Here is a 15,593-nt window from a genome sequence, read left to right as displayed (position 1 = left end):
TTTGTTCACATGTTTTCAGAGCGAATTTAAGTTGAATTGAGAAGGTGTAAATGTTATCCACCTGACGTTACGTGAAGTTGGTGAAAACACGCCAACGCGACACTCTTCGGCTTTTATGAAACGCTGTGTGGTTTGTTTGTTTTTCACAGATAAATGAAGGACGGAACTACACTGTGAACAAGTTAAAGTTAAAAATAATTTTCGAGATGTCAGGGGCCAGTGAGCACAACAGGAAGCGCCGCCCCCCCAAAATGTATTTGATCTCGACCGACCTTAAGGTCCAGGACCAGCTGGAAGGTACCATTGTGCTGCTCCGGGGGTTCCTCTGCCAGGAGCAGGACTCTGTCAGAAGCAGAACCGACCACCCTTGGGTCAAGGTATAATCTTATTATTAACAGAATTAAATTGAAATGACACCTGCAGGGCGCAAATACACAATGATATCTGTACGAAGAGTAACTTTTTATGCAACTCAATGTAATGCGCAAACCATGCAAGTTAAATTAAAGTATTTCAAAAATGACTTTTTGATTGTTGAAACTAAGCTCTTTTAAACCTTGTTACTTTATATTGTGAAAAGAATAGAATGTAATTGAATAGGGTTTTTAAAAGATGAAGAAACACTGAATTTAATATTACTGTCACATCATGGTCCTGCAGAGGAATTTTTTTTTAAATTTTACGTTGTGCCAACCAACTCACCAGAATCTCAGGGATATTTCAAAATCAATTTCTACGCAGAGTGTGATATAAATCTGCATTTGATACTTTTTTGTGTTGTTTAAGCTCTGTCCAAGTTAATAAAATGCCAGTAGCAGGTTACACAAATTATAACCAGGTGGCATCCATCGATGCACAGAAACACACTTATATGCAATTGAAAGTCAACAAGTAACATGGGAAAATATCTATTTGTGGTGGAAAACAGTACTAGGAGATGAAACACACAGGCGTGCAGAGAACATGCAAACTCCACAGTGATAACTTCATCCCATGATTAAATCCAGAGCTTCTTGCTGAGGTGATAATGCTGATGCTCAGTCCCATTACATGAACTTTGATGAACCAATTCTCTCCCTCTATCAAATATACAACTTTGATAATATTTTCACATTTGTACTTTTTATTTTTGCTTACATTTAACAGTTTATCTCTTTTGTTGTGTCTATTCTTAAATGGGGGCTATACACAAACAGATGACTCGTAATACTGATAATTAGACATTGTTATGATATAAAAGGTGAAAGAAAGTTGCCAGAAATTTAAAAAGGCTTTTTAAAATATGACTTTTCAGCACATTCTTTATTAATCATATACATTGATATAGTTAATCTGAACTTTATCCTGAACGTCATGTTTAACAACAGGTGTTAGACAATGGTGCCATGGTAAGAGTCGAGAAGAGGTTTCTGCTCGATGTCCCAACTGACTTCGCTGGACTACTGGAGCCTGTGATGGATCTCGAAGCTCGACTGAAACTTCTAAGTAATGCATACATACTAAGTACTCAGAAGCGTTAGTGTTAGTTGTTCTATGTTTATATGTGGAAAGCTGGACATTTGCTCAATTGAAATGTGCTTAGAGCTTGTTTTTAGTGAAGAAACCCTCTTTTGCTTGACTATAAATTGCTAAAATAAATTGGACTTTGGCGAGAAGTGGATACATAACAGTATATATACATACTTAAGTGAACAAAGCTAAAGGTTTCTTTTATTAAAAGTCCCATGGTGACTTAATAAATGCCAAAAGAAATGTTGCTTTATGTATTGTCAACAGTGACCTCTTGCCTCTGTAAGATTTTGTTTTTTGGTGTTTGTTTTAATTTTCCAGACAATGGGACACTGCAGCAGTTAGCCTCTTTACCTCTCGACGCTCTGCTGTGGGTTCAAATTGGCGAACAGGGCGAGCTCGCGGAGGCAGAGCTGAAGTACATCGGGCCACTCACCAGAGGGAGCAACACCGTGTATTTTGGGGTACAACTCAAGGTAAATTAACTGTCAGGCAGGTTGTAGGTTAAAAACCCTTATTATCGTTTATGTCCGTGGTCATATCGACACTCATCCTCCAGGGCTCGGCAGTCGGTAAAGGAGAGGGCAACGGTTCTTACAAGGGTCTTCGTCTGTTCACCTGCCCCGAGGCCTGCGCCCTCTTTGTCCCTGCCAGTCACATCAAGCCCCGCCAATGGTCCCGTGGCGACGCCTTCGACGGACAGGAGCGAATGCGTGGCCGGGGCTCCGACGGACAGGAGCGAGCGCGCGGCCGGGGCTCCGACGGACAGGAGCGAGCGCGCAGCCGGGATCACCACCGGGGAAGCGCCAATCACCAAAGCAACGGCCATCATGGCAACATCGACCGTCCAAACCATCACTCTCACCAGCTTCAGCAGCAGAGTAGCCGCCACATCAGTTTCCGCCATCATCCTCCCGGCAGCACAACTCAGGCGCACGGTATGCTTCCGGGGACCGCCGAGTCGCCACCCACTCCCACTCACAGCCGTGGCCATGCGCTGTCGCCTCAGCCGTTCCAGATCGGCCAGCGGGTGTGTGTTTCCCAGGAGGACACGGTGATTGCTGGGGAGGTTCGCTTCTGCGGCCTCCTGCCCGGTCGACCCTCATCGGGGATGTATGTCGGCGTGATTACGGTCAGTTCCTACCAACAGAAGCACAGTTTCAGTTTTAAGATGGTTGTGCTCTGCAAATTTTTAGTATTTCAGACAGTTTTGTCCACTTTAGCTTGCTTAGTAATTTTTGGAATTTAGTTTTGTGATCATACATACAGCCTGCATTGTTGGTAATAAATACAAATGAGACTTTTTAAAAAAATATTTGTCCTTTCTCAACATTTCACATGGAGAGAAGGCTAAGCATGCAGATTATTCATGTTTTTATTAACAAACTATTGTCTGGTTATAGAATCCTGATTTAGTTGGCACCAGAACCTTAAAAATAAGGGTTAAAAGCAGAATAAGTTAGAATATTATTTAACATTGGTGCAACAAAGTAATGCATAAATGACATTTACATGCGTTTGTGGCTGTTTATTGAATTCTATATATGCATCTCTGTCACTGTCTGTACTTGGTAGTTAAATAATGTGTTTCAGCTTGAAGCATGGTGCTCCCATTTCTTCAAAAATAATTTTTCTGGACTGCAACTTTGTGTCTCAGGACGCTCCTGTCGGTGGATGGGATGGGCATTACAAAGGAGAGAAGCTCTGCCACATTCCTGCACAACTCTATGGCCTATTGCTGCCCGTTGCTAAGGTGTCCTCAGGTATGGAAGCTTTTTAAATGATTAAAAAAAACACATTTAGTTTTACAATCTTTACTTCTCAACATTATTTTGTTATCGACATTCTACATAGTGATCATTGTTATTTGAAGAAGCTGCATCATATGTAAGAACATTTTTTGGCGAAGTTTAGTTTTAGTTGTATTCATAGATTCAATGGGGACCGGTTACTCTCACTTTTGTATTCTGTTCTCATTACATTTTTGTGGTTTGAAGTTAATGAAAGAGTTATTTAAAAGAGTTATTTTGTTTGACAATCGTCCTTTCAAAATGAAATCTTTTATTTCTGTACCATTTCTTGGAGACACATTTTTCAGAATGTTACAAAGTGTGAAATAAATCATCCTTTAACATCCGCACCATTAATGTGTATGTCCAACATATGTGATAGAAAACATAGACAAGGAGAAATTTGTAAAGATGTTTTTAAAAAAAAAATTCTGACAAGGGCTTTGGAGATGTGAAAATGCTATTTTGTTCACACCTGAGAGTTTTACACTACAATATTTAACAGTTTTGTATCAATGTATAAGTTGTGGTATTTGTGCGTCCTCAGAACAAAAGTCCCTCCGTCTCAACCCTCCTGTCCAAATTCCCAAATCCATCCTGAAGCCAGCAATGCCGCTTCTCCCCAAACCAGTCTCAACTTCACCAACAACCGTCCCTTCAAAGATGGCCCTGATGCCCCCAGCCAAGCATGGACTCAAGCCTCTTCCCCTGCCTCCCCCAAAACCCACCCAGAAGCCGCTGCCTCCTCCTCCTCTTCCCCCTCCCCCTGTCCCTCCGCCCAAGCCTCAAAGCCCGTCTTCACCTCCTGCCACCGACCAGCCGCAACACGCCAACGGCCTCCACGACCCGCCCACGGCTCTGTGGTCTCCACTTAACGGGGACGATGCAGCAGAGGATGGAGACGTGCGAGCGGCGGAGGAGCTGGAGGTGGGCTCCATGGTGGAAGTGAACGACCCTCCACTTTTTGGGGTGATCCGCTGGATCGGGCAAATAAACGGCATCTCGGAGACGGTGGCGGGAATCGAACTGGTAATGAAAGCTTAAATCTGTACTTTTTACTAACTCACTGCACAGAGAGTCTTTCTGCTCCACGACAAATTCATTAGTGCAAGTCTCAACTGTTCATGCTCTCATATTACCGTGACTTTCCAAAATCATTAGGACAACCCCCCAAAAAAAGACGTTGGAAATTTAGGAGGAAATGTGTCTTCAGGTTGGGGTTAGGCTGTAGTTTGCGTTAAGTAAGAAGCAGATTTCAGCAATTCTGCACGAAATTAATGTACTTTGATGCAAGGTCTTCTTAAGGTATGAAAACATGTTGTGTGTGTCTTCATCAGGACCAGGAGTTGTCTGCAGGTACAGACGGCAGTTACATCGGTGAACGTCACTTCCGTTGCCCACCCAACAAGGGGCTGTTTGTTAAACTCCGCAACTGCAGACGCGACTCCCGCTTTCCCGCCCCCGAGACGCCTGTCAATCAAGTGGAGCGATGCAACTCTATATGTGAGAAAACTGAATGTCGGCACACAAATACTCTTCTCATTTTATCGCTTCAGAAAGTATGGGTGCCATAGGAGAACCTTTCTCTGGATTTAACATAAGTTTGACCGCTACAGCATTCCGGAAACTCTTAATTTTAAGTTTAGCCTTAATGGTTTAAGTTTAGCCTTAATGGTTTAAGTTTAGCCTTAATGGTTTAAGTTTAGCCTTAATGGTTTAAGTTTAGCCTTAATGGTTTAAGTTTAGCCTTAAAGGGAAAGGAATCAGCACCACGGCTTAGAAAAAGCTTAAAAAAAGATCCATAAGGCTTAAAGTAACAACGAGTTTCATTCGAGACACATGAAGTTGATGCTACCTGGACTCACACACTCCACTGCATATTTTAATCATCCTTCATTCTTGGAATACTTTACAAAAAAGTGTCTCTGGAGAAACAGAAATTGATAACTACAAGGCTACATGACAACACTGAAGGTTCCTCTCCTGCAGTATTGTCTCTATCCACAACAATAATTACAATATTTATTATATTAGCCGCTCTGCTCAATGGTTTTGTGGTTATTTCTTCCAAGTTGAGCTCAAATGTTACAATAAGTCTTTGTAATTTGACACAAGGATCACCAGTATTATTGCAGTTTACTATATTAAGGAATCAGTGACAATATCACAGTTTTCAAATGAGGCAATTGCAACAATCTGAGCTTAAGTGTCTTTATTTATCTTTATCTTTATTTACAATAACATCAAGTACCTGTTGTCGCCATGTTTGGTCGTCTTAAACTTCCACAGGTCGTGAGAAAAACACTGCCCTACAAAGACATTGTGCAGAATGTGCAATAAATTGTCATCTGCAGTTGTTGCTGAGGGTTTGCTGCAATTTTGCATCGAGGGCTTGTAATTTGACACCAGGTTCACGGGTTACCCAGTCTCTGCTGCTCTTGTGCCCGGAGTAGCTGGCCATCGTAAGGTCAAACCAGCCATTCATGACGGTCTAAATCATGTGCTGTCATTTGAGAGTTTCTGAGATGTAATTAGTGTCGTTATGATAAAAACTGAATCATTTCCTGCAGGAACACGCATTGAATGTTGCTCAGCCACACCTTTTAAAAGGTTTCTCCACTCCTACTTCTTTCTCATCCAACAGAATTTCAGAAGGTATTTTTACTTTTCATTGCATAATACTGGACTCTGTCTGTGGCTGCCAGGCTTCGCCGATTGGGGCAGCGAGCGTGTGGAGGAGCACACTCCTCCAGTGGAAGGAGACGAGGCCAAAGAGCTTTTTGAGGGCTGGAAAAGAGGCATCCAGGGTCACCTGAACTCCTGCTACCTGGACGCTACTCTGTTCAGGTGAAACCGGAGTCTTGGCATGAAAGTCTCCACTTTAGAGACGAGCAGCACCTCACCTGCACCTCATCCAATATAACAGAAGAATAGAATTTACCCAGAAGTCATGTTTATTTATACTTCTTCTTCTCTTTGTTTTCTTAACACCTATAACTTGATTTTTTTTTTTAATTGTCCCCTAAATATTGGTTTTCTGTTGCAGTTTAAGAATTGCTCAAGTTTGAATACACCAAACTTTTATATTTTATGCATTAATTGGAGAAAACGATTTGTTTCAATGGAATCCCAGCATAAATTGATGATTGATTGATGCTATCACACACTTTTAATGTCCTGTTTCAGTTTGCACAGTAAGACTCATTACGTATTTACTGGTCTGTCTACGTCTCCTTTATTTCCAGCCTGTTCTCCTGCTGCAGCTCAGCTGACTGGGTGTTATTTTGGCCTTCGGATGCTGAAACGGAACAGAGCTCCAGTCAGGCTCAAGACTTGCTGCGCTGTGAAATTGTAAACCCCCTCCGAAGGTGTGTGTGCGTTTGTACGCACAGGTTGCCGTCAACAAACGGTTTCGGTTCATTAAATTTCAGTCAACTGCGCGAGTATAATTTCAACTTGTTCATCATTTTTTTTTCTTACACATTGCTGTTTTTAATTATATCTATTGCTTTTATAAGAAGATAAACTTACAAAAAAAAACCTGGGATGAGCCGACTGAGTTACAAGAAAATAACATGCTCACACAAAAAAATAAACATTACAGTACCAAAACAAGCTTTTCCCACAGTTTTCTCTGTGTTAAGAGAGTCACATTCTTGCTTGCTTATTGGCATACGGGTGTGTTTCTCAGGTATGGTTATGTGTGTGCCAGTAAGACCATGGCCTTGAGACGACTGCTGGAAGCCGCCAACAGCAACGCCGGTTTCACCAACCAGGAGAAAGGTATGTGTGTGAAAGCGTTCATGTGTCTCTGGAGGTCCTGTTTCTCTCACTCTCACACAATCAGCCTTCTGCAGTCCTGACACAAACGACGTTGATGAGAGTGAGGAATGCTGTCACACCGCTGTCTTGTGTCTGGCAGATCCTGAAGAGTTCCTCAACAAGCTTTTCCAGCTCCTCCGAGTCGAGCCGCTCCTCAAGATCAGGTGAGACCTCCACTGGGACTTGATGTCCTCATCTCTCGTGGGGATGACGGTTTGCACGTTATTGTTGTGTTGGTTACAAGAAGCCAGACACACACACACACACACACACTCACAGCTTCATCATAATACAGGACAGCTCCATTGCAGGTATTCTTATATGGTTTCCCAGTGGAAACGTGGATTCACAAATGATGTTTTTGCAGCGCTGGCATGACACACCAGCGTATCCCAATTCTAAAAGTCTCACTTTGTTGTCCTCGTCTCTCTTTCAGATCCATGACCCAGCAGCCTCAGCAGTGTCACCTCTACCAACTCTTCCCACCTGCCCTCCCCTCCTCCCCCACCTCCCCCGCACCCCTCTCTCCGGTCAACTCCCCCATCCCTCTCTCTTTGCCGGCGTCCGGTCGGATGCGGGTGGCCACCGTCCAGAGCCTGCTGGAAGCCTCGTTCCTCCACTCCGGCCTCAAGTTTGTCGAGGTAGCAGAAATGAGTGATGCGTCTGTGAAACTCTTGTTCAATTACGTGTATGATCTTTAGACAACTTGTATTGATTATGTCCTTCAGGCTCCCTCCTGCCTCTTGCTGCTCATGCCAAGATTTGGGAAGGAGTTCAAAATGTTTGATGCCATTTTGCCCTCCCTCAGCCTGGACATCACCGACCTGCTGGATGACAGTAAGAACTACGACAAGCAACCTTTGAGCTGCATTTCACTTGGTTTCAACTGCTTTTCGTAACATTTCAATACGATTTCATTTGCCTGGTTCTGCCTGTAGCTTTGAGACAGTGCAGTATCTGTCAGGCTATCGCAGAGTGGGAGTGTCCGCAGTGTTATGAAGACCGAGACATCACTCCTGGGCATCTTAAGCAGTATTGCCAGACCTGTAAAACACAGGTAGGCATATATTACTTACTTATATATTACATTATTAGGTCACCTGACCTCCTGGTTGAAAGGGATCCACAGTTTGAATTTGTCCAGCCAATCATGTAGCCAATCATTTATCCAACGTGGGTTTGCGGTGAGCTGGAGTCAAGCTTGTATCTTTTTTCAATTTTACATCCATCTTGATCAGAAACATCATCTGGCGGCGGTGGTGGCCCCACCCTCTTATCAGCTAGTGGGGCTTTATACCTCTCCTTTCTGTCGATCATCAGGTCCACACTCATAAGAAGCGTGCATCCCACAGCCCGGTGAAGATCAGTGTTCCTGACGCAACGTGGACGGGTTCTCTGCATTCTGCCCGCCAGCAAATGTCTCTGTTTGCTGTGACGTGCATCGAGACCAGCCACTATGTGAGCTTTGTCAAGTACGGGCCCCTTGCCTCTGACTGGCTGTTTTTTGACAGCATGGCCGACCGTGAAGGTAAATAAGAAAACCAGCAGGTCTTTACCAATAAAATGTGTGTGCGCCACCGTTTGACTGGCAGGACTGTGTAATTTCAGCCAAACTTTGAACCTGTACAAACAATTCAACTGATGTGTCAGCAATGCTATAATGATGCAGCTATGTGCACATTTGGAAACCTCATTACAATAGTTTTTATTAATGTTGCACACAATTTGATTTTCCAAGTCACTGCTTACTCTTACATTTTGTCTAAAACTTGTAATTCCACTACTTTGTAATAAAGAAACTTGTGACAAATATGAAGCACTTTTTATTCAGTAACCTGCTCACTGTGATTTTAGTCCAACGGCTTCTGTTTTTATGTCTGCCATGTTTCACACAGGTGGAGAAAACGGCTTCAACATCCCACACGTAAAGGCCTGTCCAGAAGTGGGCCGCTACCTCAGCCTGTCAGAGGACGAGCTGAGCAGAGTGGACTCCGCCTCCTTACGGGAGTCCACTCGCCGCCTGCTGTGTGACTCTTACATGTGTCTGTACCACAGCCCCGAGCTCAACCTGTACAAGTGACCTGAAGGCAAGCGCAGCTCGTCGAAACTTAAATATGACATCAACGACACTTCCTCAGGTTCACCGTCTCCTGCACTCATGAAATATCACCTGCCTTTTTTTTATTGCCCTGACAAGAATGTTTGAACATGAATTAATCTTAAAGTCTTATGACTCGGAAAGTATTCAGCTTCTGATGACTTGTTTACATTTTTGTCATAAAATCCTTTGAGAAAACTCTGCAATGTCATTAAGCTTCGTTCAGCATATGCAATAAAATACATCCGAACACATTTTCTTTTTTTTTTTCTTTTAAGTACATTTTCAGATTCCATGTTGATATCATCTGACATGCATTTGCCATATGAACATTAGTATGTGAATTTCTATTTGTGATCAAAATAAATTAAAAGATTTAAGTGCTCATATGCCTTAGGCTGCTAGGAAGCAATATCTTTGTGTTTTGATTTTCCAGCATGGTCGTAAATGTGCACCAAGTTCCGAATTGTGGTAGTTTTAATATTAACACCAACATTTGCACAGGAACTCTTGTACACATCTCATGTGCCTTAGGAACAAATGTGCACATCTGTAGATTGGTGATAGACAAGAGAGCGCTCATGAATCTGATGGTAAATGACTTCATTTGTGGGTTTTCCTGTGGCTTCCTGATGCTCTCACACTGTGCAAGAACCACTGTGCCTGTAACATTTAACTCATGTACATTTTCTGTGTAATTTGCACTTGTTCGTTTGTATGTCAGTTACATATGTATATAATATTGATTCCTTGAACCAAGATTGAATATTATAAAACTATAAAAAACGTAAGTATTGCTTAGATCTCTGATAATAAAAGCTTTGATACTCTATGAATTTGGCTTTTTATTTGGATGCCTTGTTTTAACTATATAACGTGCTGTGGCTCAATTGGACGAGTGCTTGTCCTCATTCAGAATATTGGAGGTGCGATTCCCCATCTTCCCCTGTCCACATGTTCAAGTGTCCATGAGCAAAACACTGAACCCCAAACAGCTCTCAATGGGTGGATTCACTCTCATATTTACTCCTCCCTCAACCTCACTGTCCTTCCAGCCTGAATGACGTCTGGGGAACCAGAGCCTTAAGCCGCTCTGCCCCGCCACCTCTGAAACTTAGCTTTTTAAACAAACCTATTCATGTTAAACAATTTCATTCTCCTACAAATCCATAGGTGTTTTTTTAATGCTATTTCTATGTTTTGTTTTTTTGAACATACAGGTGAATACAGCTCAGCTTGTAAACATGGGTCGTTGTTGTGCATCTAATGATTGATTTAACTGAACCGAGTTGTTTTGACATTAGATTCATGGGGGTTACAAATAATCTCTTTTGGTTTGACTTAAAAAAAAATGTAAATAGAAATGTTAGGCATACTTTTAAATGGAAAATGCCATTATTACTAATCGCTGTTTAGACAAAGTTCTTATCTTATTTCTCTTTAATTGAGTGTGTGCCGAAATAGTGTCTGTCTTTGAAAAATTTAAAAAAGCACTCTTAAAATCTAAGATTATATTTGATTATATTGATATTCCACTGATTTCATGTTTACGGATTCACACCGGACGTGATGTAATATACGCGACGGTAGGGTGACTGCGTCATGTTTGCGCCGGAAGCAGCAAACACCGAGGGGTCGACGAATATCTTTGACCATAGTTGATTCACTTTCTGCTAAAAATAACAGAACAACCGCCATAACAGTCATTTTTATGTTCCTGTAAGGTAAGATGCTTTTTTTTGTTAATTGCCACATCGGATTAATAACGTTTAAGCTTATGTTTGAGCTGTGTTCAGACCATGACTGACTTCGCCCTCACTTTGCACGTCACGTTAGATTTAGATTTCAGGAATCGTGGACTGAATTCACAAAATGTCACTGCTCATATTTAACCTTAATATAACCCAATGTATTAGAAAGCATTGCTTAAATTCTCAAGATGTCACTGCTCCTAGTTAGAGCTCATTTGCCAGTAGATATGTAACACATTTTCTACTTTCGCACTTTAATGATTCGGCCAACCGTTTCCGAATAAATCCTCAAAAAAACTGTAGAATTGTCGTATACAAAATGAACGAGAGAGGCACCTCACGGAGATCAGCGTCTGTTGTTGTGGAAACGCTGAGATCACACACGTTTTACTCTGGGTTTTCTAGTATAGCTTGATATTTGTCGCATGTGTGACAAAACAATCCTTTAATTTAGCTGTATAATGTATGTTCTCCCACACGCTGTATAGATAAAGCCAGCCTTGGTCGTCGTTGCATAACAGAAAAACAACAACATTTCTTACGTTTCCTTCTCCAATTTTGATATATTTGACATTTCAGTATCCCATGGCCAACATTTAACATTGGTAGTTATGAATCCTAATTATATCTGTTTGTAAAATGTAACCTGTGAATGATTTGTGGTTCAAATCAACAGTTCAATTCGGCAACAGAAAACATGATTGATTTCTCTATTATTCTAAGTTTTTCTAAAGGTTCTTAAGCTTTCAACATCCAACACAGTGAGAACATCTGTTAAGTTAAGAATTAGATATAGGATAAGTTAGCTGATGCAGTGGACAACTTACTGCACTGCAGCAAGGTCCTATGCACATTTCATACCTGACCCGTAGACAATTCTAGCTTATTTTGAGGCTACATTGTATTATATATTGCATATTACAGATTGTTTAACTTCTATATTGAAATTCTTGTTGCACTCTTTTCCCTTCACCCATAGTCTCTATTTTTTCATTGCATTCTCTTTTGTGTGATATATTTTGTCTGTATTCCCCATTTTTCTTTTTGTGTACAGCAAAATTGGCAATAAAGCTTATTTTGACTTTGACTTGGCAGCTATATGAGGTGATCTTGTGTGTTTTTATTGCTCCACAGGTGTTTTTTGTCTCTGGGGTCGAGTGCTGAAGTTTTTTACCATGGCGTCTCCAGGGGGGCAAGGAGGAGGAGCTCTGGCAACAAGAGGTGGAGCTGGGGCACGAAGGATGAAGTGGGCGCTGGAGCTGAGTCAGGGGAACACCAGGTGAGCTGACACATGAGTGAAGTGTCCAACTGTGAGCAGTGACTTTTTCATTCTGCTATAAAGCTTATTTTGTCTTCCTGGGTGTTTTTGGAGAAAATGTCACGGTATCTATCGGCTCTTTTAGTCATTTACCAAAGAATACGACTTCTTGGACCACATGCACTCTCACCTCATTTATTCATATGGATTCCCTCAGTCTAAAGGAATGTGTACTTTTTTTTTACTGCCTTTAAATAGATGTTAGGATGCATCCGTGTCAATAGCTGTTTTTTTGTCTCAGCTTGTGGCTCAATGTATTTGTTCTCGGGTATGATTATCGACAGAATTAAGATATGATTGATTGTTTTGTTTTTGCATGGCAGGGGTCGTGGTGACAGGCAGGGCGGTCAGGGAGACGTCGTTTACCCCATTGGTTTCTCTGAGAAGCCAGTCCCCGACACCAGCATTCAGGAAACAGACAAGAACCTTGTGGAGAAGGTGAGCGGAGCTTCCCCTTATTTAAATGTTGATGGTCTTCTGTCTTTTTACTTTACCAAAAGTCTTTTCGGCATCATTTATGGTTATATTTTGTCCTTCTGTTACATTAGTTCTGAAATCGCATTTCTCATCTGATGAGCTCTGATGTTGTTTTTTTTTTTGTGACACCTACATTTCTTCTTCATTTCTTCATGTATTTATTTAAATAGGGACAGTGCATATTAATGTACATATAATGTATGTAAATATGTCAGATTATAGCCATAGGCAAGACAAGATTGCACAAAGTAATGGATACCAACACACATTCTACGGAGTAAATAGGAAGAAAGACGGTATCTATTTTGCAGAAATATCCTAATTAGCCACAATGTCAAAATCTCCACATATCTAAGTTTAATAAGGTTCACGAGACAGAATTTCCGAAATAATCAGTAAAGGCTTTGGTGTTTATAACCTCCCAAAACTTTAGTTTCAGAAAATAAATTTGCTGTGTTTGCGTGCCCCCCGTTGTGCAGCGCTGCTGGGACGTGGCCCTCGGACCCTTAAAACAGATCCCCATGAACCTGTTCATAATGTACATGTCAGGAAACACCATCTCCATCTTCCCCATCATGATGGTGTGCATGATGGCCTGGAGGCCCATCCAGGCTCTTATGTCCATGTCTGCCAGTGAGTATCCACATGGCGTTTTCACTGCGTGCTACACACACACCACAGTTTTGCACTTCACACATGTGTCCCTGTCTCTTTTATCTATTCACCGTTCTTTCTTGCGTCTCAGCTTTCAAGCTGTTGGAGAGCTCCAGTCAGCAGTGGCTCCAGGGACTCGTGTACCTGGTCGGAAACCTCTTGGGTTCCGCGTTGGCCATCTACAAGTGTCAGTCAATGGGTCTGCTGCCGACGCATTCCTCTGATTGGCTGGCCTTCATAGAACCACCGCAGGTAAAGTCACACACGTGCAGCTGGCATCGGAAATTACATTCCAGATATTCTGGCTCTCAAACTTTCCGAGTTTTCCTGGCGACGTCGCACATTTTTGGATGGTTTTTGACTTTCCAGATACTTGAATTAGATGTGTGCTATACTGTAGGCTTCACTTTATATTAACAGAAATTCACCTGTCTTATCGATTTTAGATGTTTGTGTAACATTCATGGGTAAAAGCTGCTTCACTGACGTTGGTCACCTGTGTAGTAGAAAAACTCACAGCTCAGCATCAAATTTTCATTTTAGACTCGCACTGCCTTCACGCTGTGTTTTACGTCTCAAAATGTAAAATGGAATTCAACAATAACAGTTGATTTCAGTCCAGAACGCAACACTTAAGAACCATTCAAAGCTGCACCTTCTTTTAGCTTGCACATGTCATTTTAGTATATTATGAATCGTGAGCCGACGCTTTTGTAGAGTCCCGTCTCTGTTTGTTTTATTTTCAGAGTAGAGCAATCTCTGCTCCTAAAAAGGCATTTTGTGTGTTTAGCGCTTTAACAGTTTGTTTTAAAAGATAAACATGAGGGTTGTCATGTGTCTGAACAACATGTACTGTTGTTTTTTGCACGGTAGGGGGCAGAATTTGGTCAGTTTCTAGTTTGATTTGAAAGCGTTGCAGGTAACAAATCACACAAACCCCAGTTGAAGATCTTTAAAAAGACTTTTGTCTCTCAGTTTCTAACTCAAGATACTTTTAAAAGCAAAGGCTGTTGAGTGTGGAATTCAGGATATCTTCCGATAAATTACTCTTCTTTTTGCATTAAAACTTCAAGTCAAAATGCAAAAAAGAAGAAATAAACGCAAGTGGCACATTGGTTTATTTTCTTTTTTCCAAATACAGCACTGTAGCTTTGGACTACATCAGATAATGATTCAGATAATTATCACATCAATGAAAACTGTATAAATACTTAAACATCACAATTTCCAGATATGATATAATTACTGTTCTAGTGATACTCGGCACACCTGCACTTTGATTATATATTCTGTGTGATCTGTTACTTTTTATCTATGTTTTCTGTACATTTGATGAGTGCATATAAAGTATGTGATTTATTGTGTTTTTTGTAATCAACTGAATATAAAAGTGAAATTCATTTGGCTGAAGTAGAGAAATTATGCTACTATTTCTGCATCTATGGGCTTATAATGATATGAGCATGAGCATCGACTGATTTGTGGTTCTAAAAACCATTATTTAATCCATAATATGTTTTGCGTATGTATAATCGGTGTGTGATGACCTGTGTGTTCCTGTCCTCACCTCCATCAAACAGTGTCAGTCAGTATCTCAATATGCTCACATCATATATTATGCAATTATGCAAGCACGTGCAACTGTGCATACCCACAAATATTTACCTCGTGTTTCTGCTTCGATATCAGCCCCACTGGGGAAACTGATTTCACCTGTGGTGTGTCGATACTGCAGGCTGACACAGTCTCATGTGTTTGTTTTCTCAACAGAGGATGGAGATCATGGGCGGAGGGATGGTGTTGTGAGGATGCTGAAGCGTGCCCACAAAACACACAGAGGATTCAGATATTTACTGGGTTTATATGTTATACTTTCTCCATCTTCAGCCCCCCCCCCCCCCCCCCCCCCCCCCCCCCGCCCTCGCGGTTAATGTGGTTCCAAATTCTGCCGGCTTCCTTGTTTTCTGACCACGACTCGACCACCACAGCTAAACAAGCAGCAGAGATTATTTTATGGAACACAGTTGAGAGATAGACCTGCTTTTTTGACACATAATGAACACATAATTCTAACAAATGTTTATCTGCCAACACTTTAAAGTTAGTCTATAAATTGTTTTGATTTATCAAGTTAGAATTTCTAATAAACCTTTTTACATAGAATAACATTTTCC

General features: G+C 41.4%; 2 protein-coding genes across 2 annotated transcripts; both read left to right on the top strand.

Annotated features, from left to right (window-relative positions):
- The first annotated feature begins 160 nt into the window (after positions 1–160).
- cyld3 (cylindromatosis (turban tumor syndrome) 3) lies at positions 161–9,973 on the top strand. Its single transcript, XM_080519233.1, has 16 exons — positions 161–377; positions 1,368–1,485; positions 1,831–1,985; positions 2,069–2,641; positions 3,167–3,272; positions 3,847–4,328; positions 4,637–4,802; positions 6,005–6,146; positions 6,545–6,667; positions 6,991–7,082; positions 7,222–7,285; positions 7,558–7,762; positions 7,850–7,958; positions 8,060–8,178; positions 8,442–8,649; positions 9,017–9,973. Exons 1-16 carry the CDS (start codon positions 207–209, stop codon positions 9,199–9,201), a joined length of 3,018 nt encoding a protein of 1,005 aa, XP_080375359.1. The 5' UTR covers positions 161–206; the 3' UTR covers positions 9,202–9,973.
- Positions 9,974–10,809: 836 nt separating this feature from the next.
- On the top strand, positions 10,810–15,314 carry emc4 (ER membrane protein complex subunit 4). The gene is made up of 6 exons (XM_080518853.1): positions 10,810–10,943; positions 12,105–12,249; positions 12,612–12,726; positions 13,245–13,398; positions 13,511–13,671; positions 15,190–15,314. The coding sequence occupies exons 2-6, from the start codon at positions 12,146–12,148 to the stop codon at positions 15,223–15,225; spliced, it is 570 nt and encodes a 189-aa protein (XP_080374979.1). The 5' UTR covers positions 10,810–10,943; positions 12,105–12,145; the 3' UTR covers positions 15,226–15,314.
- Positions 15,315–15,593: the final 279 nt, after the last annotated feature.

Source organism: Blennius ocellaris, assembly GCF_963422515.1.
Source record: "Blennius ocellaris genome assembly, chromosome: 23".
NCBI classification, from domain to species: Eukaryota; Metazoa; Chordata; class Actinopteri; order Blenniiformes; family Blenniidae; genus Blennius; species Blennius ocellaris.
Note: the sequence above shows the minus strand (reverse complement) of the source record. Positions and strands in the feature narration are given on the sequence as shown.